At 68.8% G+C, this 23,727-nt stretch overlaps 3 protein-coding genes across 6 annotated transcripts in view; all 3 read right to left on the bottom strand.

Annotated features, from left to right (window-relative positions):
• Positions 1 to 300: 300 nt before the first annotated feature.
• PHPT1 (phosphohistidine phosphatase 1) lies at positions 301 to 1,754 on the bottom strand. 3 transcript variants are annotated; one of them, NM_001412272.1, is made up of 3 exons: positions 1,534 to 1,754; positions 1,074 to 1,198; positions 301 to 568 (listed from the first exon to the last, which is right to left on the bottom strand). In NM_001412272.1, the coding sequence occupies exons 1-3, from the start codon at positions 1,694 to 1,696 to the stop codon at positions 476 to 478; spliced, it is 381 nt and encodes a 126-aa protein (NP_001399201.1). In that variant the 5' UTR covers positions 1,697 to 1,754; the 3' UTR covers positions 301 to 475. The 3 variants fall into 3 exon arrangements, with proteins under 3 accessions (NP_001399201.1, NP_001432338.1, NP_001432339.1); NM_001445409.1 differs by having other exon boundaries at positions 1,632 to 1,754; NM_001445410.1 differs by lacking the exon at positions 1,074 to 1,198.
• Positions 1,755 to 2,319: 565 nt separating this feature from the next.
• Positions 2,320 to 8,936, bottom strand: AJM1 (apical junction component 1 homolog). Its single transcript, XM_085001261.1, has 3 exons — positions 8,858 to 8,936; positions 7,137 to 7,220; positions 2,320 to 7,060 (listed from the first exon to the last, which is right to left on the bottom strand). The coding sequence occupies exon 3, from the start codon at positions 7,007 to 7,009 to the stop codon at positions 4,082 to 4,084; it is 2,928 nt and encodes a 975-aa protein (XP_084857387.1). The 5' UTR covers positions 7,010 to 7,060; positions 7,137 to 7,220; positions 8,858 to 8,936; the 3' UTR covers positions 2,320 to 4,081.
• Positions 8,937 to 10,277: 1,341 nt separating this feature from the next.
• RABL6 (RAB, member RAS oncogene family like 6) overlaps positions 10,278 to 23,727 on the bottom strand; it is a 22,049-nt gene continuing 8,599 nt past the window's right edge. The window contains exons 3-15 of one of the 2 annotated variants that reach the window (XM_021081223.2): positions 22,761 to 22,808; positions 21,445 to 21,497; positions 19,904 to 19,995; positions 17,954 to 18,094; positions 17,452 to 17,557; positions 15,994 to 16,097; positions 14,241 to 14,539; positions 13,868 to 14,018; positions 12,693 to 12,908; positions 12,383 to 12,617; positions 11,919 to 12,090; positions 11,042 to 11,100; positions 10,278 to 10,937 (exon numbers count right to left, since the gene is read on the bottom strand). In XM_021081223.2, coding sequence (XP_020936882.1) covers positions 10,737 to 10,937; positions 11,042 to 11,100; positions 11,919 to 12,090; positions 12,383 to 12,617; positions 12,693 to 12,908; positions 13,868 to 14,018; positions 14,241 to 14,539; positions 15,994 to 16,097; positions 17,452 to 17,557; positions 17,954 to 18,094; positions 19,904 to 19,995; positions 21,445 to 21,497; positions 22,761 to 22,808 — 1,877 coding nt within the window. In that variant the 3' untranslated portion in view covers positions 10,278 to 10,736. Of the gene's footprint in view, positions 10,938 to 11,041; positions 11,101 to 11,918; positions 12,091 to 12,382; positions 12,618 to 12,692; positions 12,909 to 13,867; positions 14,019 to 14,240; positions 14,540 to 15,993; positions 16,169 to 17,451; positions 17,558 to 17,953; positions 18,095 to 19,903; positions 19,996 to 21,444; positions 21,498 to 22,760; positions 22,809 to 23,727 lie in introns of those variants that run through there. The other variant, XM_085001310.1, reaches the window with a different exon arrangement.

The raw sequence follows: 23,727 nt of genomic DNA, 5'->3' as shown, positions 1-23,727 counted from the left end.
CCCTGTGTCGGCAGGCCCGAGGGACTTGGCCCTAGCTCCTTGCGTAAAAGACCTGTCAGGCCTCCTCTTGATGTCCTTGGGGAGAGTGGGAGTGTGGAGAAGTAATGAGGCCATAAACGGGGGCAGGAGCCTGGGGCCCCGTTATCAGACCCCAAAGGGCTGAGTGTGCACCGCCACTCCCTGGGCCCCAGAGGTGGCGCTGGGTCAGGGGCGGCCAGGCTGCCTCAGCCCAGCCACCCACCCACCCTAGTCGGGGTCCAGAGAGAGGATGGAAAAACAGAGAAGCCAAGACACACTGCATCCAGGGACCAGCGGGGGTGACGATGCTTTTACTTCTCCCAGGAGAGGGACCCCCGGGCACTGAGGCCTGGCCAGGTGGCAAAGTGCCAGGGGGTGCAGCCCAGCCCCTCGGGAGGGGGTCTCACGGGCAGAGTCCTGAGGAGGCTGCCGGAGACAGTCGGGCTCCGGGGGGGCCTCAGTAGCCGTCGTCGGCCCAGGTGACGCTGTAGTCTGGGTACCTGGCCTTGATCTTCTCAGTGGAGATGGAGTGCTGGGCGCGACCATAACCCTGAAGGGAAAGGCAGCTCTCACGGCTCTGTCCTGGCTCTGGGCACCCCATCAGCTGGGACATCAGGGGCCAGCTCAGGAGGGGGCTGTCATGCTCCCCCAAGTACCCCCGGGGGCTCCCCTGGGGGGAAATGCGGCCACCAAGCTGCGCAGACCTGGAGGAAGGGTCCTCTAGCCGGAGGCCCAGACCACGCCAGACGCCCCTGTGCGTTAGTTAGCTGGTAGCCCGGTGACCGGAGAGGGAGGGGCCTCCGAGTTGGTCCCTAACACTGATGGCCTCAAAGCACGAAAGACAAAAGCCCAGCCAGGCCTTTGGGGCAGGAGCAGCAGAAGCCGGCAGGGCCTCTTTCCCACCCCAGGTGTTTCCTGTCATGCCACATGGGAAGTGGGGACGCTCCAGGCCCCCAGCGGAGGAGGGTTCAGCAGCTGAGAAGCACCCCGGGTCTGGCAGCTCAGAGGGCCAGGTCTCTCCGAGACAGGACTGGGGCCCCGGGCTGCGGGCTCACCATGGAGTAGCCGTACACGTGGATCTTCTTGTCCTGGCTCTGGTGGGAGATGCGCCCGCCCCCCAGGCACTCGCAGTCGATGCCCTTCTTCTGCATCTCGCCTGACACCTTGTCGTAGATGTCGGCTGCGACGGGGAGGGCGGCTCGGTAAGGAGCCCTGGCTCCCCTTGGAGGCTAAGGGGGTCTGAAGCTCCGCTCTGAGCAGCTCCCTCCCCAGGACAGGGCACCCTCTGGGACGGGATGAAAGTGAAGAGGGGCTGCGCCTGGGCAGGGGCGCTGGGACTAGGAGGGAGGGGTCGGGCCCATGGCAGCCCTTTGCCTCCAGGACCCCGACTCCTCTCGGCCAGCCCAGGAGGAGACCCCGATATGGGATCACCTCTCCCTACAACCCCCCCGCGACGGCCTCCTAGCCCCGCCCACAGACCCCGGAGACCCCGCCCCGCCTCAGCCCCGCCCTCACCGTGGTACTCGGCCCACTTGTAGCCGCGCACGATCTCTTTGCTCTCCCCGGCTGGGGTCCCGGGGGGCGACACGGCGTGTACTCGAATCAGCACGTACTTGAAGACGCCATCGGAGTCGATATCCACGTCGGGGATCTGGGCGAGGTCCGCCGCCGCCGCCATGTTTTCGGAGCACGCTCGCCCCTGCGGTCCGCGGCCCTTCCCCACGCGGCCCGACCGCGGAGGAGGCGGGGCCTGGGGGTCTGTGACCAATCCCGTGGGGGCATGCTGTCCGGGCCCAGCGTTTCAGCCAATCGTGCCGCCAAGGCACGGCACGGACTGGCCAATCGCGATCCAGATCCTTGCAGGCATGCGGCCACGCCAATTAAAGGGGAACGTGGAACCAGGAGTAGGTTGTGATTCAATCCAGCCGACGGAAAACTTCTTTCCCAGGAGGCCTGGGGGGGAGGTGGTGGATGACTGGCCCCTTAGGAGGGCGCTAGGGGGCCCGTGAGGCCCAAGGGACGCGCGCCAGCCCTGATCCCCTCCCCCACCGTGACCGAAGGTTCCCCTCCCCCACGACGCTCACGTGGTCCCTTACCCTTCCTCCCACGCATCCCCCGCGGTGCTCCGTCGTTCCTCTCCCCGGTTCCCCACTGTGTACGAAGGTCTCCTTGCCCAGCTTTTCCCACCCCCGTTGTTCCGTGGTCTCCCTCCCTTTTTTCCGAAGCCCTCCCCCGCAAGCCTCCGAAAGTCACCATTCCGCGTCCCACCCTCTCCCGCACAATAAATGAGGCGGCAGCGGCTACATTCGAGTTCTATTTTCCTTGGTTCGAAAGCGCCCGCCCTCTGGAAATAACCCCGGCCCAGGGTCCTCCCTGGACAGCCGGCCCTCAGGCATGGGGCCGCAGGCAGAGGCCCCTGGGTGGGGTCGCGGCGGCCAGATTTGGGAGGCCACGAAGGCGGATGGGGCAAGCGGGGCGCGTGGCTAGTGCAAATGCGCGGAGCCTAGGCAGGCGCGCAGGCATGTTGGGGAGGAAGGGGTGGGGAAGATGGGCGCGGGCGCACGGTCGGGGGCGAGGGCCGGGAAGAGAGGTGGGGGTTGGTGGGGTCCACAATTTAGTTCAATCAAGGCCACCCCTGGCCCCGGTGAAGGGCTGGGGGCTGGGGGAGGACCCTTGCATGGGCCCAGACTCGCCCCCTCTCCAGGTCTCAGGGCATCCTTGGAGCCTGGGCTTGGGGGCCAGGGGGGACCCTGGGGGGCGGGAGATGAAGGACACCCCGCGGGCGCTCCCGAGAGCCAGATCCGGGCCGTAAGCCTCCCACGCCCAGCACACCCCCCCCCCCGCCCACACACAGACACACAGGGCACTGGCCAGAGTGAGTGAGCAAGCAGGCATTTGGGCAATCAGGCCCCCACCCCTCGCGTGGACCACAGCCCAGGCGGACCAGCTCGCTCCCGCACCTGCTCGCATCCACTCTTTCCCTGCCCGTTGCAAGCTGGGAAGGCCCCTCCTCTTTCGGCTTCCCAAAGCCTGGGGACAGGGTCCCACCTGGACGCTTCCCCGGCCCCTGCCCTCTGCACCCGCCTCCTTGTGAGGTCAGGCCCTGCTCTGGCATTTGCACCCCCAGACTGCTCTGGCATGTCTAGGGCCATCCTGTCAGGGGAGAGCAGGCAGCCAGACTCCCCCCACCCACCCCGCCCCGAGCCGGGTAGCTTAGACCAGCGCACCCCAACCCATACACACCCTCTGCCTCCCCCACCCAGGACCCCCCCTCCCCCTGGCTGGGTGTCTCGCGCCTTGGCTGAAGACTCCTAAGTACTCCTTCGCTGCGGCTTGTCCGAACCCACGAAGCAGGGTGGGCAGCGCCCTCAATGTGCGGGCTCAAGGTGGGGTCCCGCACAGGCGGGACTGGGGCTAAACGGAAACGCCTCGCTCAGGTCCCTGCCGGCCCTGCCCAACAGACCAGTACGAGCTCGAGATGCGGACACACCGAGGCCGATCAGGGTGTCCTCCAGAGAGGAAAGGCCTCTGGGCAGGACGCATCTCAGACCACTGCAGGCCGGTGGGGAACGTGTTGGAAGGGACAGGACTAGACTTTGGTCAACTCGGGCTCCTGCACCAGGGCGAGCCGGGGTTGGGGAGGTTCCAGGGAGGCCTTGCCGACAGACAGGGGAGGAGGGCGAACCGGGTGGTGCGCGATGGGGGTCTGCCGCAGTGACCCCTCCGCGTGAAGGCGGAGCGGAGCGGCCCTCAGATCCACCCCGTCTCCTAGCGGGGAGCACCAAGCGGCCGAGGACTGGCCTCTGGGGAGGCCCGAGGGCGAGATGGGGGAGAGGGAGCTGGTCAGGACTGGTCGGGCGGTCGCCGGAGTGGGGAGGGAAAGGCCGAGCGGGTGAGGAGCGCGAAGGGGCGGGCGGGGCTTGCGGCGAGCTGGGCGGGGCCTGGCGAGCTCGGGGCGGCACGGGGGCGGGGCCTAGCCGACTGGGCGGAGTTCGGGGGGACTGGATGGGGTTCAGGGTGGGCCCCGGGTGGTCTGGGCCGGCCCCGGACGCGCCCCCGCGGCTCACATGATGTCATCCAACAGGTTGGCACTGGCCACCCAGTCGAGCGCGCGCGGCTCGGAGGCGGCCATGATCATACACATGAAGGGGCGGCCGGTGCGGCGGTCCGTGGGGTAGATAGTGGTGGGCGTGAAGCGCCGGTTGTCCTCGACGAACTCGCAGAGCTGCTCGTAGACGCGCGGGAACTCGTGGCGCAGGAAGACGCCGCGCAGCCGCAGCTCTCGCTGGATGTGAATGAAGGCCACTTCTCGAGCTCGGCGGCCCGCCTCGCCCTCCTGGTCCAGGCCGGCCGTGCCAGGCGGTGGCGTCAGGATCAGCGTCTCCATGTCGGGTTCGCGGCCCCGCGCCGGGGGCGGCCGCGCTGGGCTGCCAGCCGCCAGCGCCACTTTGGCGAACTTGCGCACCGTGGGTCCCGGGCTGCGAGGCGCGGGCGCCGGCCGGGCAGGGGCGCCGGGCGGCGCCGCGCTGGGGCCCACGGCCACTGACACGCTGAGCAGGAAGCACTCGGCCGGCTCGTAGAGGCGCCCGGCAGCCGCCAGCTCGCGGGCGTAGCTGCCCAGGGGCGCCGCGTGCGTAGCCAGCTCGCGCAGGGACAGGTAGGTGGGGGACAGCAGCAGCCCTTCGAGGCCGAAGCGCAGGAAGTTGTCTGCGGAGCCGGGGCTCGGGAAGCCCAGGAAGAGCACGCCGCGGCCGCGCGACAGGAAGCCCACGCGCGCGATGCGCGAGAAGGCGCGGTGTACCGGGCCGCTGTCGCGGCAGAACTGCAGCACGTGTCGGCACACGCTGCCCACGCGGCCGTACACGCAGCGCGCCTTGTGCGCGTCCCAGTCCTCGCGGCGGCACAGGCGCGAGCAGTAGTAGGTGTAGCAGCTGTGACAGGACTTGAAGTAGAGGCAGGCGTTGAACATGGTCTCCGTGCGCCCGCAGCGCGCGTTCGAGCACGTCATCAGGTCGTCCTCGTCGGCGCTGGGCTCGGGGGACGCGTCGGCCGCCTGCCCCGGGCCCGAGGGCTCCTCCGCGCTTCCGGCCGACGCGGGGGGAGAGCGGGGCGCAAGCGCGGCGACTCCGGGGCCCGAGGGCCGCGAGTCCAGCAGGCGGCGCAGCTGGCGGCCCAGGCCGTCGGCCGAGGGCTCGGGCGCTTGCCCTGCCGGGGGCCGCGAATCAATGACCAGGTCGGTGATGAGCTCGTCCAGCTGTTCGAGGCTGCGCTGGCGGCCAGAGGTGGGGCCCTCGGCGGCGGCAGGCGGAGGTGGCCGCGGGCGGCTCCCGGGCAGTTCCCAGCTCCTGGCGGGCGGGCGCTCGGCGGCGCGCAGGTCGTTGTCGGTGATGGTGATCTCGGGCGTGACGTACCAGTTTCGTCCCGGGCCGTCGCCCGGGCGGCCCTTCTCCGACAGCGACGTTTCGGACAGCGACAGCGCCGCGTAGCGTCTGGGCGAGGTGGACAGGTTCACGATGACGGGCGGGCGCCGGCCCTCAGGGGACGCGCCCCGCGGCTCTCGCGCCTCGCGCCCCAGCAGGTTCTCGTAACTACGGCCGCGGCCCAGGGGGTCTTCTCGGCGCGGCCCAGGCGCCAGAATGTTGTCCCAGGAGCGCGAGTAGTGGCGGCTGTCTGTCGCCAGCCGCGGGGGGCTGGTGCCCGTGCCGCCGTGCCAGGAGGCGAGCAACGGGCCGGGGTCCGGCGGAGGCGCCACCTGCAGGGTGCGGTAAGGCCTCGGGCCCCAGTCGCCCCAGGCCGTGCTACCGCGAGGGTGTGGGTAAGTCCGAGCCAGGGCGTCTCGATTGCGGTACCGCCCGAAGTCCTCCGTGTAAAAGGGGTGGGCGGCCGGGTGGGCCCGGGGCTCTTCCGCGGCATAGCGGGGTCCGCAGGGCGGGCCGTAGGCTCGGGTGGCCTCCCCATAGTAGGACCGGGAGGGCGCTTCTTGCACCGGGAAGGTGCGAACTTCCCCCGCATAGTAGCCGCCCCCGCGCCTGGGACTGGGCCCCGGGGGCTCTTCTGACAGAAAGGGCCTGGGGTAGTAGCTGTCGAAGGGCGGCCCAGGGCTGGCCATGAAGCTCCCGGGGTGGCCCTCGGGTTCCTCGGTGTAGAAGAATTGGGTGGGGCCCGGCGGGGTGGTGAAAGCCAGACTCCGGCGCTCCGCGTAGTCCCGGGGCCCGGGAAGGGGCCCGTCGCAGTACAGCGCCCGGGGATCGGCGCAGTACGAGTCACTGGGGGTAGGGGTGCGCGAGAGCGCCATGTGGCGAGGCCCGGGCACCGTGAGGCCGTGGATTTGCGGCGCCGCGCGGGGCCAGGGCGCGGTCTCGGCGGGCCCGCAGGGCCGAGAGCCCCGCGCGGCGTGCTGCAGCACCGAGTCGTCCGGCTTGATGTCCAGACGGCAGCGCACGTGGGGGGCGGGCCCCGCCGGTGGCTCCGCGGGCGCGCAGCGGTTGGCAGCGGCGCAGAGAGGCGCCATGCGGCCGGGACCGCCCCGCTGCGGCTGCAGCTTAATGGGGTGCAGCTCGTTGGCCAGCGCGCGCAGCGTGGGGTACGCAGGCTCCCGGCGGGGCGACGCCTCGACTCGCGCAGCCCGCTGGGCCTCCCGGCCTCGGCGCGGCAGCACGGGTGGTGAGGCGGGCGCGGGCGCCAGGCCCGGGGGCGCGCGGGGGGCGCTCTTGGAGCGGGCGCGGCGCCGGGGCTCGCTGTCGCGGGGCCGGGCGCGCGGCGGGGCGGGCTCTGGCGGCGGCGGCTCTGGCTGGGCCTCCATGGCCACCCCGTCCAGCGCCTCCAGGAAATCAAAGCTGCGGCAGTGGCGTTTGTTGAAAGGCACGGGCGCAGCAGGCCGAGCCATGGAGCGCTCACATGGCGGGGGCCTGGACCCGGGCCCCGGGGCCGCCACCTTGATGTCCTGGTACACGGTTGACACCAGCAGGTCCGGCGGGTCTGTGCGGGTCATCTTAAAAGAAGTCTCCGGGCTGCAGCTCACTCAGCCTTGCGGGGCTTTCTCCTTGGGGGGAGACGCGAGTCAGGGCAGCCCCTCTGCAGCCCAGGCCCGGCGAACCCCCAGCGCTGGCCCGGCTTACCTGGGGCACAGTGGGCAGGGCAGCCCTCGCTGCGGGCCTTGGCGGAGGCCGCAGGCGCTTGCTCCATGCTGGCATCAGAAGCACCTGCAGGAGGAACTCAGCTGTCCGGCCACTCAGGTCCTGCCCCCTCATCCAGATGGTCCTTTCTGGGCCACTTTCTGCTGGGATGAGGCGGGTCAGCCAGAGGGGACGCCACTGAAGTGGTTCTTGAGCTCCTGCACCCACTAGTGACCACCGGGTAGGCTTGGGTAGACCAACCCCCCCCCCCTTTCTGGGACAGGCCAGCAGTGGGGTAGGAAGAGTGAGGGTGCGGTCCCAGGACCACCACCGTGGTGCCCACCGCTGGACCATGTGCCTGCTCATTTAGGGCCTTCACAGACCTCTTCAGGAGTGACCGCTCCACAGAGCAGCACCCAGGCGGATGGCGCCTTCTGGTGGTGTACAGGGCCGTCTGGGGCCCCAGCCTCAAGCAGCCCTGTTTCGAGTCCCCTGAGCCTCCCACCCCAGCTGCAGATCGGGCTGGACAGCGACTCCTCCCCCAGCGCTGTGTGGAGCCCAGTCCAGAGGCCCTGAGGTGGCCCCAGCCAGTCCCGGCACGGCGCCTCGTCTCACGGACTTGCCCGCCCCACCCTCAACTCGCCGTGTGGCCCAGGCCAGTATAATCCCTCCAAAGAGCATACCTGGGCCCTACAGCTCTCTTTCCCTGGCAGAAACCTCCTCCGACACCCCCCCTCTCCGATCTTGGGGTGGCTGAAACCCCCAAGCTCTTTGGGGCTGTCATGACAAGGCCCAGAGAGCAAGCCCTCATCTTTGCAGTGAGTGCACTGCGGCCGGAAACCAGGCCCTGGCTGCGAGGCCACGTGGGGGCCTGTTCCCCGAGCAGTGCACCAGGCCAGGAGGCTGCCAGCCTGGGAAGCAGGGCAGTGGGCGGGTAGAGCCCCCGCTACCGCCCCTGATCCTCAGGGAGGCCCTCCCCACAGCAGCTCGGGAGGGCTCCATGGAAACCCGAGGTTCCCTCCGCCTGCAAGCTGCACGCTGAGCTAGGGTCCAGCCCTCTGGACCAGGCTCATATTCAGACTCGGGCCACTGGCTTCTCCGTGGTGCACAGAACCAGGGCAGGCTGGGGAGGGGCTCAGACAGTGGGACGGGGTCTCCACCTCCTCACGCAGTCTGGGGGAGCACGCGCTAGGATGAGCTGGGGGAAGGGGGAGCTGGACTCTCACCTGGAGGACCTCTGGTCTGACTGACCTTCTGTGTCCCAGGTGTGTAAGGGGCTTCCTGCCCACAGGGCCGCCTGGCTGGCTCAGGGCCACTCAGGCCCAGGCCCGTCTCAGCCTCGGGCCCACCCCGGCCACCCCTGGCTCACAGGACCATCCCCCTCCCGCCTCCTTCCATCCTAAGCTCAAAGCCAGGCCGGAATTGGGGGCTGGATGACTGGGTGTGAGGCTCCGCCCCAGGGAGGTGACAGCCCGGCCTCGGTGCTGCGGTGAGGAGCTGCACTGGCGACACCCCTTCCCGCGGGGATGGGGTGGGATGGCCGCCCCGGTGGGGGTCCTAGGCCTAATGAGCCCGGCAGGTGGCCCTCCCCTCCGCTCCGCCCGGCCCCAGCCGCGAGCGAGCGCCAGGTGGGGACCAGCCGGTGTCGTCAGGGAGTGGCACCCCCATCCTTGCGGGCGCCTTGCCCGTGGAAGACGCGCGGGGCAGCGGCCCCGACCCCTTACCTGGGCGGTGCTCCCCCACCGCGCCGGGTGCGCTACCCAGGCCCGTGAGCCCTCCGCCGTCCCCGGCTCCGCCGCGTCCCCGGCACCGGCAGAAGCTTCGAGGCAGCGGCGCGAGGCCGCCGGGCCGCTCAATGCTGCCCCCGACGGCGGCCGTCAGGACTGCACTTAAAGGGGCCGCGCCGTGGGCATGGGACCCGCGTGGCCCGCTGGCTCCCGATTGGGGTTGGGCTGGGCGCGTGACAAGCGCTCTGCACCCCCAAGGTGCAGACCTGGGGAGTTTGATTTGGGGACCTGAGCCAGAGAGCACCCGGAGGTACTGTCAGCCCTCCATCTCCAGGACACCTGCTGGATGGCAGCTGGTGGCCTGGCAGGCCTTGGAGCAGGAGTCTGGAGGAGGCCCAGGCCCTGGGCAGCGCTGTGGGCAGCTCCCGGAACTCAGGCCTTGGCTCAGCCCAGCTGGCTGGGAGCAGATGGGTTGCTCCCTGCCCTGCCGGCCTCTGCGCTGCAAAGCTGGAGGTGCCAACCACTCCCCTGGTCCCTGGGGCCAGATGGGCATGACCTGAGTGCCTGCAGCCTCCTGTCCTCAGGGTGCCCAGCCTCTCCCGGGCAAGGGCATCCTCCTGAGCTCTTTCCATCCAGTGTCCGGGCGGGTGGAGGCCGCCACTGCCCTGGACAGGTCTGCACACGGCCCCCTCATAAACTGCATGGCGAGAGCCTCCCTTCTGGCCCCCACCCAAACAAGATGCTGAGCCAGGAAACTGCTTAGCAGAGGGGCGGGCCACTGATGCCCTTGGCTTCAAAGGCTAGGACCTGCCACACTGGAGTTCAGTGAAGGGGCCTGAGGCAAGTTTCAGGTTGGTGTGGCCCCTACATTAAGTAGCCACCGCAAAGACAGTCAACCTCACAGGCTGTGGGCTCATGGGGACCCTATGGACCCCCAGCAGCTGCTCAGTGACTGCTCTCCTGCTGCCGCCTGGGTGTGCAGCTCTCTCCGCACTGGAATTGGGGAGGGGGAGGCCTGGCCACCAGCCCCTCTCCCACGCCTGCAGGCAGTGTGCCCGCCTCCGGAGGGAGTTCTCATGGCAACTGTAAAGTGGTGGGTGGAGCGGAGCCCTGCCGGCAGCTGGAGGGGGTGGGGCTGCGGGGCTGAGGTCAGGGGAGCAGGTGGGAGCTTCCCCAGCGCACAGGACGGCGGCCATGCCGGACCCCCTGGATGGGGCTTGGCACGCGAAGGCCTGGGCTTGCCAGAGGCTGCCCAGGCCAAGGGCAGTGGGCCACCCCCCCAGAGAAAGGGCTCGGCGCCCTGAAGGCAGGGAGCTCAGGACCTTCCTGCCTGCCCGCGCTGCCCTGGGGCTAAGGGGGCGGTGGGCTGGTCCGACCTGGGCAGGGGCCCAGCGGCAGGGAGAAGCACACACAGACACGCAGTAAAACAGGAGCGCTTTATGGGCCGGGTGGTGGTGGAGGAGAGTGAGAGGAAATGAGAGTGCGGGGCCTCTGACCCGGCCTGTGCGCACGCCCGAGCTCGGGTGCAGGCGCAAAGCTAGACGCCATGCCTGGGGAGAGCCTCCCCCGAGAGAGGTGCCAGCGCTGCCCGGCGTCTGCACGCAGAGCCCCGAGGGCCGGGGGGACCGGCGGTCCGCAGCGCTGGCCGAGCCGCAGCAAGAAGCGGAGGCCACCCGCATGCAGCCGGCCGGGTGCGCGCGTGCGGGGGGCCGGGGGCAAGCAGGGCCCCACCCCTGTAAACAGCCTGGCAGGCCTCCTCGGCCTCAGTCCCATCCCTGAGAAGCGCTGGGGGCCGGCTGCCCGCAGAGCCCGCGGCCCCCTCCCCGCAGGGCAGGCCCCGCCCCCGCCCAGTGGGCGTGGTCGGCGGCGGCCGGGACTAGAGCTCCTCGTAGTCCCCGCCCCCGCGGGCGTGGCCGCCCGGGGCCCCGCCCCCCAGGAAGGCCTCCAGCTCCTCCACCGCAGTCCTCTCCGGGCCTCGCGGCCGCCGCCGCCGCCGCCTCTCCTCCCGGCCCTTGTCCTCTGCCTTGTCCTTGCTCTTCTTGTGCTTGCTCTTCTTCTTTGCTGCCTTTTCCTCCTCCTGGAGAGGGGACAGCACGGCGTCACGGGTGCCAGGAGAGCAGAACCCGCCTGGGATCCCACGCCGCCGGCGGGTGCCAGGGAGGCCCGGGGCCGGGGCTGTACCTCTCCGCTCTTCTTCTTCTTCTTCTTCTTCTCCCTCGAGGGAGCCTTGCCCTCCTTATCTGCAGGGATAAGGCACAAGGTCAGCTCCCTGGACCGGAGGCCAGGCCCCCTGTCTGGGCCTCCCGGGCTGGTATGGGGAGGGGAGGCCTGGGCTTGAGCCTGGGACTGGACAGAGGCCTCTAATCGCCCTGTCTGAGCCGGGTCCCCAGCAAGCACAGCCCAGAGAGAGCGCCCGGCTTCAGCCCCTGCCAGGTCCGGGGGGCCTGGCTCCAAAGGCAGCAGAAGCGCCCTGCTGTGGAGAGGCCCGTGCTTCAGCACCAGGACCAGCTCGCGAAGGTCCTCTCCTCTCCACGGCAGAGACAAGGAAGCTCCAGGACAGGCCCCAGCTGACACTGCTGGGCTCAAGCGGCCCAGGGTGGAGGGTGGGGATGGGGCTAGCGAGCCAGGGAGCTGGCCAGGGCCACACGGAGCCACAAGCCCTTATCAGGCCTGGAAGCCAGGCCAGCTGCTTCCGCGGAGGGCCGGAACGCAGGGCCGGACTGGGGGCCCAGAAGAGTTCTCGGCCAGCTCCCAGCAGCACTGCCCATGCCACCACATCCTGTGGTGTGGCCCCTAGGTCAGTCGTCCCCAGCTGCCATCCTCCCAGCCCAGTCGTGGCCTGCAGCCTCGTGCTCCCGCAAGTCTGGGATGTCGTCAGAAACACAGCTGCCTCCCAGCAGGCCGAGGAGAGCCTGGGACGGGGCTTCTGTCCCTGCGGGACGTCCTTGCTGCCCAGGCCCTCGCCTCACCCCCACGCTCTGGGCCCAGGTACAAAGGGACAGGGAAGGCGGTCAGAAAGAGGCCCCTGCCGGGCCACAGTCCAGTAGCCCCCCGCTACCTTCCCCGCTGCTCTCCTTCGGGCGGGTCTCCTCCAGCCCCAACCCAAAGAGATCAGCGTCGTTCTTCAGCCTGAAGGTGGGGGCAGGGGGCTTGGCGGGCGGAGGCGGCTGGACAGGGCCGGCGTCGTCGTCCGTCCCATCAGAGAGGTCCTCTCGCTCGGGGAACTCCCCCTGGAAAAGAAGCGGGCAGGTCAGCTGCCAGACCCGGCCCCAGCTCTCCGTCACATGACCCCGCAGGGAGGGGACCCTCCCCTTGTGGGCTCGCCCAGAGTGACAATGGCCTGAGTGTGGCAGCCATGATGCCGCCACCCCTGCACCGCATGTGCCTTCCCCGGGACAGGCGACAGGCCTGGGCCTTACCTACAGGCCCCCATGGGACAGCCCGGCCGAGGCCCCGTGGGCTGACCTGACTCTCCACCGTCACCCACCCGCCACCTGTCCGGGCGCCCAGGTCAGTCCTCACCGCTGTCCGCTGAGTATCTGAGTCGCTCTCAAAGTCAGGGTCGTCCATGACAAAGGACAGCATCTGGGCGGCAATGGGCCCCTCGGGGTCGCTCTCTGAGGACTCCTGCTTGTCCCTCCTGTCCTCGTGCCCTCGGGAGGAGCCCTCAGTGGGGGGCTTGGTGCCACCCGACCAGAGGGGCTCTGTGGTCCTGGGAGCTGCGCCCCGATGTGGCCTTGAGGCCTTTGCGGAGGACCTACAGGGCAGACAGAAGGGTCACGGGGCCCGAGGCCACCGTCCCCAGCTCCTGGCCTCCCGGCGCCCACCATACCTCTTGGTCTCTGGCTCAGAGCACTTCTCGGGGGCTAGGGCAGTGGCCTTGGGGTGCTCTGCCACCTCCTCTGCTTCCTCCTCGCTGGACGGAGGGAGCTTTTCCTCAGGGATGGGGCCTGTGGGCATCAGAAGTCTGCCAGGCGGCTTATCTTCAAGGTCCACGTCGTCCTGGTAGCCTGCCACCATCGGGTTCCCTCCAGGGGCCTCCCCCTCACTGCAGACGGACAGGAGGGTCAGAGGTTGCGAGGGGTCCCTCCAGGCGCTTCCAGCATTGGTGTGCACGGCTCCTCTCTGCCCCAGGCAGGGCCCTGACGTCTGCGTGGACGTGGCACAGGGGACCTGCTGCAAAGGGGGTCTCGGGGGAGGGGACCCACCAGGGCTGCGGCAGAGGCTGGCAGGAGAGGAGGCATGAGGTGGGGCCGTGGGGGCAGAGATGCCCCCCAGGGCAGTGGGAGCCTCGGCAGGTTCCAAGGGTGGACCTGGGAGGCAGGTGCCCTCCCACAGGGTGCTGGGGTGAGGGGTGACGGGCTGGGACCTTGGCACTCGGGGAGGGGCCCGGGGTGGCTTCGTCCTGCTCCTCTGCAGCTGGGGGAGATGCCGCGACGGCAGAGACGGTGCGTGGGCCTGGCTGGGCGGGCCCGGCTCGGGCTCAGCGCAGCGAAGGGAGAGCACGTGAAGGGGCGGGGCTGGCCTAGCACCCACTGCAGGGACACCGGGCCCAGCGCTCTCTGCTGAGTCTCCCTGCCTGCCCCCCAGCCTCCAAGGAAACCGGGCAGTGGCTCTTTGGAGCCAGGCTCTTCCTCTCACCAGCTACAAGGCGTCCAGACAGATCACAGGCAGTGGGGGCCACTTGCTAAGCGGCAACCCTTGCTCCCCAAGATGCCTGGCCAGACCGCCGCAGGGGCCTGCCATTCTGCTACAGGCTGTGGCTGGGCTCCGGCTGCCTCTGCAGGCGGGAGGCTCAGCAAGCCCAAGCCCAGCCCATGGGAGCTGCCCCGGGCAGCCGTGCAGCGAGGTCAGCCGAGCCCTCCCCGCAGCTCCTCTGGCTGCAGCTCTGCTTCGTTCTCAGCGCCCAGGAGGGCACCTGCCTCCTCTTCTGCCTGGTGCCAGGAAAGGCAGCAGGGGCTACCCCTGCGGGTGGGGGGGGGGTTCCACAGATGGCCCCGCCCTAACCTGTCACTGTCCTGCAGGACCTTGGCTGCGACTTTCTTCTCGTCCTTCGGGGGGGCTGTATCTTCCAGGAAGCTGCGGTCAAGGCTGTCTTCAGGAACAAAATCCTCCACCTTCTGGACTTTTCCTGGGGCCTCTGCAGCGGGGGCTGGCTCTGGGGACGGCAGACACCAGCTCTTGCCCGGTGTCCCCCGGGCCGGGCCCACAGGGCAGGCCCTCAAGCAGGACAGTGTGTGACGGGGCTGCGGGGCTGCCTGCCCAGGAGGAAGGAGACCCACCCGGGTCTGCGAGGGTTCTCGGGAACAGCAAGACAACGTGCCCCCCAACTTGGGATGCCTGCGCCCACATCCCACAGGCTGCTGCTCCCAGGGCCTACCTGGAGGTGAGGGGGCCACCTCAGCAGCCGGCGAGGTCCCGAACAGTCTCGAGATGATGCTGCGCCGTGGGGGTGGGGCGGGGACCACGGGGGGTGGGGCCTCCGAGGGGGCTGGGGGGGCCGAGGGGGCGTGGAGGGGCGGCTGGGGTGCCGGCTGGGGCGTGCCAGGGCTGGAGCTCCCTGTGGACACTGCGCTCGGAGGCACCACAGGAGACTGGGAGCCGGATGATGGGCTCTGCCCGTTGGCGGCCGGCGGGGACGCGTGGCCTCGGCTGCGCGCCTCCATCATCTCAAGGAAGCTGCGGGGAACGGCAAGGAGAGGGAAGGCCGCCTTCTTCCTCTGAGACTTCTCAGCGGCTCCTGTTGTCCTGTTGATGGGGTCCCTGCTCTCGGGCTCAGAGCAACGCCCCCAAGCCAAGGGCCTCCACCTGCCTTTCCAGGTGCCCTGTCACCCTAGCGATCACTGAAAGTGCGCTCTCCGGGGGGCAGGATGGCAGGTGCAAACACCCATGTCCCCGACCCCCTCTCTCGGCAGGACCTGCCTATGGGGAGGGGCTCCCACCCTGCCAGACATGGAGGCGCCTGGACTTGGGCTGCCTGGGCAAGGGGTCCCTGGGGACCGGTGTCCGCGGGGCCAGCCGTCCCCACCTCTAGGCTGGGAGCGAAACCCACAGCACCGCCTGGCCCCCGACCTGCTAAGGGCAGGTTACAGGACACCACGGCTGAGCCCCAAGGTTGCTGCCTTTTCCCAGTGGGCTGGCCCGGGGGCTGGCTGTGCCTGGGTGCCGTCCCCAGGGGACAGAGACTGTGTGCTTGGTGCCACCAGGTGGCCAGTCTCTCGGTCGGAGAAGGCCATGTCAGAGCTGGTCCACCCCAGGTCTGGTTCCATAGCAAGGGCCAGCCCCCCCAGAATGACCCCTGCTGCCCCTTCCTGCTGTTCTGGGACCAACAGCTGGGTCTGTGTCCTCGAGCCCCTCTGGGGCAGACACTGCTGGGGCGCTGGGAGGGTCCTGCCTGGGACCATGAGCACAGGTGGGGAAGCAGCCTGCCCCACCCCCACCCCCCACCCCTGGATAATTCAAAGACAAAGGAAGGACCTGTTTTCAGGGGTAATTCAGGGTCCCCCCCCCAAAGAGCGAGTGCTTCTCCCAGGAGCTGTGGAAGGTGCTCCGGGTGCCCCCCAAGAACCCGGAGGGCGGTGGGGGGGGGGGTGGGCGCGGAGGGCCTGCTGGGTGCTGCTCCACACCCACGGGGCCACCCTGCTGGATGCGCACAGGCTGCTCTGCGCCGGCCGGGCCGGGACAAAGCGCTTCCCTCTGCTGTCGAGGACCAGGCTCGGTTTCCACCCCAGATGCCTTTCCAAGGTCAAGGAACGCTCTCCCCTGGTGTCAACCTGGGACACTGCCGTCAAGATGGGGACGGGGCCTCAGCTGGAGAGGGTCAGGGCGGCTGGTGTCGCTGGGCCCGGTGCCCACAGGCAAGGCCTGTCTGGAGCCATGCAGCTGTCGGTGGGCAACTGCTGCAAAAGTGCCCTGGTGAAGGGGGTCAGGCTGTGTGCTCCAGCTCTGCCCAACTACAGCTGCCAGGCTGCGTGCTGGGGCGGGGCCTTGGCCGACCTCTGACCTCCCACCTCTTCATGGGGCCTGGACCACCCAAGGCTGCAGCAACACAGCCCATTGGGGCTGACGGGTGGCGCCCCTGCCGCCTGCCCAGCGCGACCAGAGGCGGGTGGCCGGGCCCAGGGCCAACGCACATGTCGTAGTTCTGGTCCTCCGTCTCCTGCTGCACCGACAGCTCCTCCAGCGTGGCGTCGATGTCCAGCTGATTGGTCTCCAGCTGCCGCAGCAGCGTCTCCCTCTGCAGACGGAACGCACGGCCGTGAGCCGCCCCCGGTGTTCAGCGTGATGCCTCGGCGGCTCCAAGGGGCTCTAAGGGCCGAGGTTGTGATGGGAGCAAATGCACAGACGGTGCCCCTGTCACACGAGGGCCTGGGGTTTAAGAAGCCCCAACACGTGTTGAAAAACACACACTTCCTGCTGTCTCGGCCCCAAGTGTGGGCACGTGCCACCTCGGCCCCAGGGCCCGGGCCTCGTGTGTGCGTCAGTGACGATTTGTAGCTGCAGAGCACTCTGCGGCATCACCCTAGCTCATGGTGCTGCCAGATGCCACCCTGAACCCACATGGGGGTGCTTCCCCTGCTCTCTGTGTGCGCGTTGCGCTGGGACAAGCGTAAAGGCCACAGCCTGGGGTCTCCGGAAAGGAGGGGGAGGTCTGCATGGCCTGAGGTCTGGACGCGGTGATGCGCCCCCACCCCCGCAGCAAGGGGCCTGTCTCTGCAAGGACAGAGCTCGAGGGAAAGCCGGCCGTTCTCCCGAGGAAGCCGTGTCCTTTGGGAGAAAGAACAGACGCCACCGCGGCTGCAGGCGCCGGGGCTCAACATCCTAGTGACGAGCTGAGCCCAAGACATGTGCCCTGCTACGTGACCAGCTACGTGACAAGCAGGGGGCCCGCCTCTGGGGTCTTCCGGCTGAAAGCCCATCCCGCATCCAGGGTCTGACAGACCCTGAGCCAGGCACATCTGAGGGGCTGGCACGGCCCAGCACAGCCACAGGAGTGACCGCTACCTGTGGGGCAGCTGGAGCCCAGGACAGAGGGACGGTGAGGACACCAACAAAGCCTGGTTATGTGGTCTCGGTGGAAGCACCGTGGAGGCATGAGGGGCTCTGGTCAGGGGACCTGAGCCAGGGTGCAGGGACCCCTCACTGTCCCTGCAAGCTCCCTCCGAGTCTAGACCATTCCGGAGATCAAGGGTCAAGAACAAAAGCACCCAGGGCTGCAGACCAGGTGGGAGGAGGGCGGGGACTCCCTGGGCCCATCCCCGCAGCGATGGCCAGAGGGGCCAGGGCGGACACAGCGGTGCGGCCACAAAGGGGGCCAGGGCCGCGTGTACCTCCACGGACAGCACAAGAGCCAGCAAAGCGGGGACAGCGCCCAGGGTCTCGGCGCCCCTGGCCCAGCCCCTGGCCCGTAGCCCGAGAAGGACATTTGAGGACACCTGATCCCCTGCGGCCGTGTCTGCGGCTCCCGTTAGGCGGGTCCCAGGCCAGTCCACAGGGGACGGGGACGGCGCGGGCCATCCTGGGGCTGCCGGGGGCCGCACACGGTGCCCGGGGCTGGGGAGGGCGGCCGCCACCACGCCGGGCGGGCTCACCTGCAGCTGCAGAAACGGGATGTTGAAGAACCTGTGCAGGTACTTGAGGCCGAAGCTGTTCTTCATGGAGGACTCAGCGTAGCGGAAGTAGGAGGACCCCGGGGGCCTGTGTGCCAGAAGCGCGGAGACGCAGAGGTGTCGGCAGCGGCCCCCCGACGGCACCTCCGTGGCCAGCGCCCCCTCGCTGGGCCGAGTCTCCCCCTGCAGGCGACAGGCCCCCACCAGCCGGCGACCTCGTGCTTCTGCCCCGTGCCCTGCCCTGGCCTCGGGGATGGAGGGCGTCCACGCTCGCCTGGCACCTGGGCCTGCATGGTGCCAGGAAGCCAGCTGCCCAGCAGCAGTCCTGCCGTCCCATTTCGGGGCCCCTCCTGCGGCAGGAGCCTGCCCAGCCCCCAGGGTGCCTGGAGCTGGCCCTCACAGGCACCCTGGGTCTCTCCAGCCCGACTGCCTGCGGGGAGCAGGGGCTGGGGGTGGGCGGGGCCCGGGCGAGGAGGGCGCCCACCTGTCCAGGTTGTCGATGAAGTCGCGCACGTCGTCGGGCAGGATGACGCGGTGCTCGCCCATGTCGCGGTAGTTGCCCAGCACGCACACGGGCACGTGCGTGGGCACCTTGGGAAGCTCCCGCAGGATGTAGTTGAAGGTCCTGGGAGGCGCGTGTGGGGAGAGATGCGCCTTAGCTGCAGCCGAGACCCGCCACCCGCGCCACCGCCTGGGGAGAGCGTGGGCACCTCGGAAGACCCTCCTGGGGCGCACCCCGCTCGGCCTCTGGCCTCGCCAGCGTCCCCTCCCTCGTGTCCTTATGTCCTCTCGCTTCCTGGCTCCACTGTCCTGCAGGGCACGTGGGCTCTGCATGCAGCGGGCACGAAGGCCCTCACGGCATTTCCCAAGCGGCGTGCCGTGAAGTGACGACTGGCAGGGAACCCCCGAGCCGGACAGCGCCGCGTCAGCCACTGACTTGCCGCCTTCCACTTAGGTACAGTGCTTTCAACTGCTCGCTGGCCCGGGGGCTCCGCCCGCCCCTGGCGGCCACCTGTGAGTAAGCGGCACCCCGCCCCCTCTTCTGCGCGAGGGGCCCTAGACGGCGCCTGTCGCTGCCCCCCGAGCATGGCCTGAGCCGAGCACACTGCTGTCCCGGATCTGCGGAACCCGAGACTGGCCCCAGCCCCCAGCCCAGCTCCACGTCCTCGCCAGACACTCGCACCCGGGCCCGCATGCAGGCTCCCGCCCACCCAGGGGGCCTCACTGGCAGCTGTGGCCCCGCTCGGTGGCCCACAGCTCTCCCATGTAATCCGCCTGGCCTTGGGTCACAGTGCACCCAGCCAAGGCGAAGCCAAAGGCGCACAGGAGGCGGCTGTGCCCCCAGTGCTGCGGGTGGAGGAGTTGGGCACTGAGCTGGCCCCGGCGGCCCACTCCCCTGCTCTGAGCGCAGCCCGCCGCACCCAGGAGGCCACTCACGAGTGGGCTGGCGGCTAGTCCAGAGCGGGCACCAAGGTGCATGTCCCTGTGGCCCAGGCTGGTGGACCCACATTACGGCCGGGCACCCAGAGCTGCTGTGGGAACCGTCGGGACAACCATCCTTAGTAAAGGCGGCACCCGCATAGCGTGCGCGGTTGGAGCCCGGCGCCACAGCAGCGCTCAGGAGCCACCTGCCAGAGCCCGCCCAGGGCCTCGGGCGTGGGGTGGTTTGCTCTGCACTTTGCGCTATTTCTAGGAGCATGGACTACATGTGCAGTCACAGTACAACTTAAAAAGCAGAGTCAGGAGTTCCCGTCGTGGCGCAGTGGTTAACGAATCCGACTAGGAACCATGAGGTTGCGGGTTCGGTCCCTGGCCTTGCTCAGTGGGTTAACGATCCGGCGTTGCCGTGAGCTGTGGTGTAGATTGCAGACGCGGCTCGGATCCTGCGTTGCTGTGGCTCTGGCGTAGACCGGTGGCTACAGCTCGGATTGGACCCCTAGCCTGGGAACCTCCATATGCTGCGGGAGCGGCCCAAGAAACAGCAAAAATCAAAAAAAAAAAAAAAAAAAAAAAAAAGCAGAGTCAGCGGCAGGCAGACTCTGCCGGGTTTACAGAACCAGTCGCCAGCTAGACCCGTGGCATCTTTCGGGGCTCTCCTCTTTGGTGGCAAAGGCCTGTCTGCGAGGCTGGCCTGTGGTGGCCGCACTGTGGACAGGGGCTCACGCCCGTGCTCTGGGTGCCTGTGTGCGTGGCCGGCTCTCCTCCCACGGGGACAGGCCCCCCCGGGAGCTGGCAGGGGCCGTGCCCGCGCCCACCCACACGGATCTTGCTCCGGAGCCTGCAGACCGGCGCTGGAGCCGCGCCCGCCCGCCCGGGCAACGTGCGCGGTGTTTCCAGCCGGGGTGGTGGGGGGCGGGGTGGGGTTCTGGGGGCGGGGCGGGGGGGGGGTTCTGGGGGCGGGGCAGGGCGGGGCGGGGCGGGGCGGGGGGCTCACCACTGCTTGGTGATGTCGAACATCATGACCACCCCGCTGCAGTTCTTGTATACGTCCAGGAAGTCGGCGTCCAGGGCCAGCTCGGACTCGGCCTGCGACGGGAGGGACGCACCCCCAGTGAGGACCGCGCCTCCTGCAAGAGGCTGAGCGGGACTGTTTGCTTAAGGGCCACACGGGCAGCATGTGGACATTCCCAGGCCAGGGACCGAACCTGAGCTGCAGCAGCACCCACCGCTGTGGCAACGCTGGATCTCTAGTTAGTTTTGTCTCTTGAGGGCTGCGCCCGCGGCACATGGAGGTTCCCAGGCTGGGGGTCGAATCGGAGCTCTAGCCGCCGGCCTACGCCACAGCCACAGCCACGCCAGATCCGAGCCGCGTCTGCGAGCTACACCACAGCTCACGGCCACGCCGGATCCTTCACCCACTGAGGGAGGCCAGGGATTGAACCCGCAACTTCACGGTTCCCAGTGACATTCGTTTCCGCTGAGCCAAGAAGGGAACGCCAACGCCGGACCCCTTAACCCACTGATTGGGCTGGGGATTGAACCTGCGCCTCTGCACGAACCCGAGCTATTGACGTCAGGTTCTGAAGCTGCTATGCCATAGTGGGAACTCCTCAACAGGACCTCACAACGGAGACGACAGCAGCTACTTTCATTTTGGAAAAAAAGCCAAAACCAAACAAGACGCAAAGGCAAGATGAGTGTGAAGGCCCAGCGAGCCCACGCTCCTCCAGGGCCTCCTGGACCTGCCAGTGCTGCACGGCCGGCCTCAGCTCACGGACCCTCCGCTGTGCTGACGAGTGAGCCACTCCACAGTGGGCATGTCCCAGAGCTGAGACCGCAGGTTTGCAGAGGGACTCCCAGAGTGACATGCTGGGGAGGCTGCAGTGCTGGGGACAGTGGTGATGTGCCCACAAAGGGACAGACAGTCACTGAACCTTCCTGTCCTGGACAGAAGCCCTAAAGGCCGTCCATGGGCAGGAGGACACGGAGAGACAGGTCCTTGGGGCCACCAGAAAGCTTCCTGGGAGTTCCCGCTGTGGCAAAGGGGTCGGCAGCCTCTGTGCAGCAGTGGGACGCAGGTTCTGTCCTTGACCACAGCAGCAGCGTACGTGGTAACTGGGGCTTGGATCTGATCCCTGGCCTGGGAACTCCATTTGCCATGGGGCGACCAAAAAAGAAAAAAAAAGAAAGCCCCCCAGACGGGAAGGAGGACCAGCTGGCCCCTGCCTTCTCTGCTGGGGTGGCGGCTGGCCGCACCTGCGGGCTCTGTAACAGGGAGATAAAACCTGGCCAGTGGCCCCAGGACCTTTGGGGCCACTCCAACTGCATCAGGCATGTGGAGTGACATGTGGCAGCCACTCCCAAAATGCAGCCACGGGCAGCTGGAAGCGGCCACCGCGTCCACCCGACTCCAGCAGCATAGATGGAGTCCTTGGGAAAGGGCCAGCCAGGTGGGCGGAGGGTCCGAAGAGCCAACGGCCACTCAGCCCCCTCACCGCAAACTCTGATGGCCACGCGGGAACAGATGCTGCTCACCTCCTGGGGGTCATTCTCCATCTTCAAGCCGTCGCCACGCTTCTTGCATTTTCCTTAGAAAGACAGACACAAGTCACGGGGTGGAACTGCTGGCCCCAAGAACAGCCTGGGGTGAGCAGAGCCTCCCTGCGCCCCCACGCCAGCCCCCATCTCCAGTAGGTGTCTTACTGGATGGGGCTGGGGCCCCTGGAACAGCCCCACTGGCGGCAGGACTTGGCCAGGACCCAGGAGGTTTAAACAGAAGCACTTCCCTTCCAGACTGACCAGGCCCAGCCCCAGGCTAGCTCCGCCGGCCTCTGAGAGGCTGCCCTCCGGGCCTGGGGCTCCCTGAGCAGAGCCAGGGTGGACGGGCTCGGGTGGGCGGCAGGAATCACCTGGGTCGCAGTGAGAGCTCCAAGCCCCTGGCCCCCGCAGGTGCTTCCCACTGAGGGCAAGGACCACTGATCACCTTGGGCCCCCAGGGCCCCAGGCTCAGCAGAACAAACAAGCACCCCCGCAATAATCGGGTTTGTTGATGAAAACAGTCACGCTCTGCCTCTTCACACAGCTTGTGCCGCGGCCCTGGAGGCAGCCCCTCACTCACGGATGCTCCCAGTTCAACAGGAGCCAGCCACACCGCCCCCCGGTGGACGCCCTGGGGACACAGCGTCGTGGCACTGCCCACCGGAGGGCCTGCTCCCTGCCCCACCCCCGCCAGGGCCTCGCCCGTTGCCACCGACATGAGCACCTGCCCTTGGCCACTGCAGGTGGTGCTTGGACCCCGGCCGACAGGGCACAGGTTAGGGGTGGCGAGAAGGCGCATCCCCTCCTCAGGAGTCTCACCCGAGGGGAAGCAGGGGCCACGGGGCGTTGAGGCCGCCAGGCGCGCTTTCACAGGGAGCCCTGGCCGGCCTCCCCCACCATCCCGCCTCCTCTCCAAGCCACAGGGAGCTCCCGGCGCCCCAAGTCTGTGGACCGGCTCAGCCTGGCACGCCTCACAGGGTGGAAGCAGGGCGCTGGCTCCAGACCACGCGGCCAGGCCATTCCCACCACTGAGGACACAACATGCTGCCCCCCCACCCCCCCGACCCCCGCAAAGGAGCGCAGGCCCGGGACCTGCCCTGGGCAGGCGGGGGCGGGGGCAAGCCCAGGGCACAGAGGGCAGCGCGGCCCCCGGGACGATGGCCAGGCTGCACGGGGCCGCGCGCACACGCAGGGCCACGAGTGGTGCCGCGCAGAGCACAAGGCCCCTCCGGGCCCCCCAGGTTCAGCCCAGGGAGGGACCGAGATGACGAGGCCGAGACTGGCGCAGCCCTCACGGCGGGGGGACGACTCACCTTTGTCCACCACGTCCCAGACTTCCACCTTCACCACGTCGTCGGTGGCTGCGGCACAGAGACGGGAGATGAGCACCGCGGGGCGGCCTCCCACCCCGGCCCGGGGCCCGCCCGGCTGCTGCTCAGGTTGCAGCGGGCAGTCTGGACACGTCCTCCGCTGCACGGTCCCCGCGTCCCAAGGCGTCCCTGGGGCGGGCTCCCCCACCCCCGCCCCGGAAGCCAGGGCGGGCCCTTGGGGCTGGTTGGCTGCGAGCTGACTGGCCGTCTCCCCCAAATCCCGGCCCCTCCAGACCCACGAGTGGCCTCAGCTGCCCTGTGAGGGAGGCAGGGGGGCGGTGGTGGAGGCCGGGACCCCCGGCTGCTGGGTCCTGCATGAAACTGCCACGAAAAGCCTTCCAAGTGGAGCCGGCCCGGCCTGGCTTCTGCGGGAAGGCCTGTTCCAGAGTCGCTGTCCCTGTGCTCTGCCCGGTGCTGGGCCGGGGGCGGCCTCTATCAAGGGCCAGTCTGGCCTTAGGGCGACGGGGCCAAGCACAGGGACGTGGGCTCACCCACCTGCCCAAGGCCCCCTGGGGAAAGGAAGGCAGGGAACCGCCTGGCACCTGCCCCCGCCAGCTTTGCCCGAGGCGGGGAGGGCGCTGTGGGTGGATGAGGCCACTCTGTGTGGCTGGCGGGCAGGGGCGACACTGAGTGTCCTCGGACACAGCCTGGCTGTCACCAGGAGGGAGAAGGCACCTCCGCAAAGGCCCGGGGTCCTGCTGTCGGCCTGTTTTTTCTCAGTGAGAAGGAACTTTTTTCTTTTTTGGCCACACACAAAGGCACATGGAAGCTCCCAGGCCAGGGGTCGAGGCTGCCCCACAGCTGCGGCCATGCCGGGTCCCTGACCCACTGCACCGCATGGGAACGTCCAGGTGCCTGCCACGCAGGCCGTCTGGCCAACACCCCTCCCCGGACCCCGCGGGGACAGGCG

The sequence above is a fragment of the Sus scrofa genome, chromosome 1 (assembly GCF_054392235.1).
Source record: "Sus scrofa isolate SSC_HxYL_T2T_F1_AM1 chromosome 1, Sscrofa_HxYL_maternal_Yorkshire_Landrace_v2.0, whole genome shotgun sequence".
NCBI lineage: Eukaryota > Metazoa > Chordata > Mammalia > Artiodactyla > Suidae > Sus > Sus scrofa.
The sequence above is the reverse complement of the archived record's forward strand: the minus strand, read 5'-3'. Positions and strand labels throughout refer to the sequence as shown.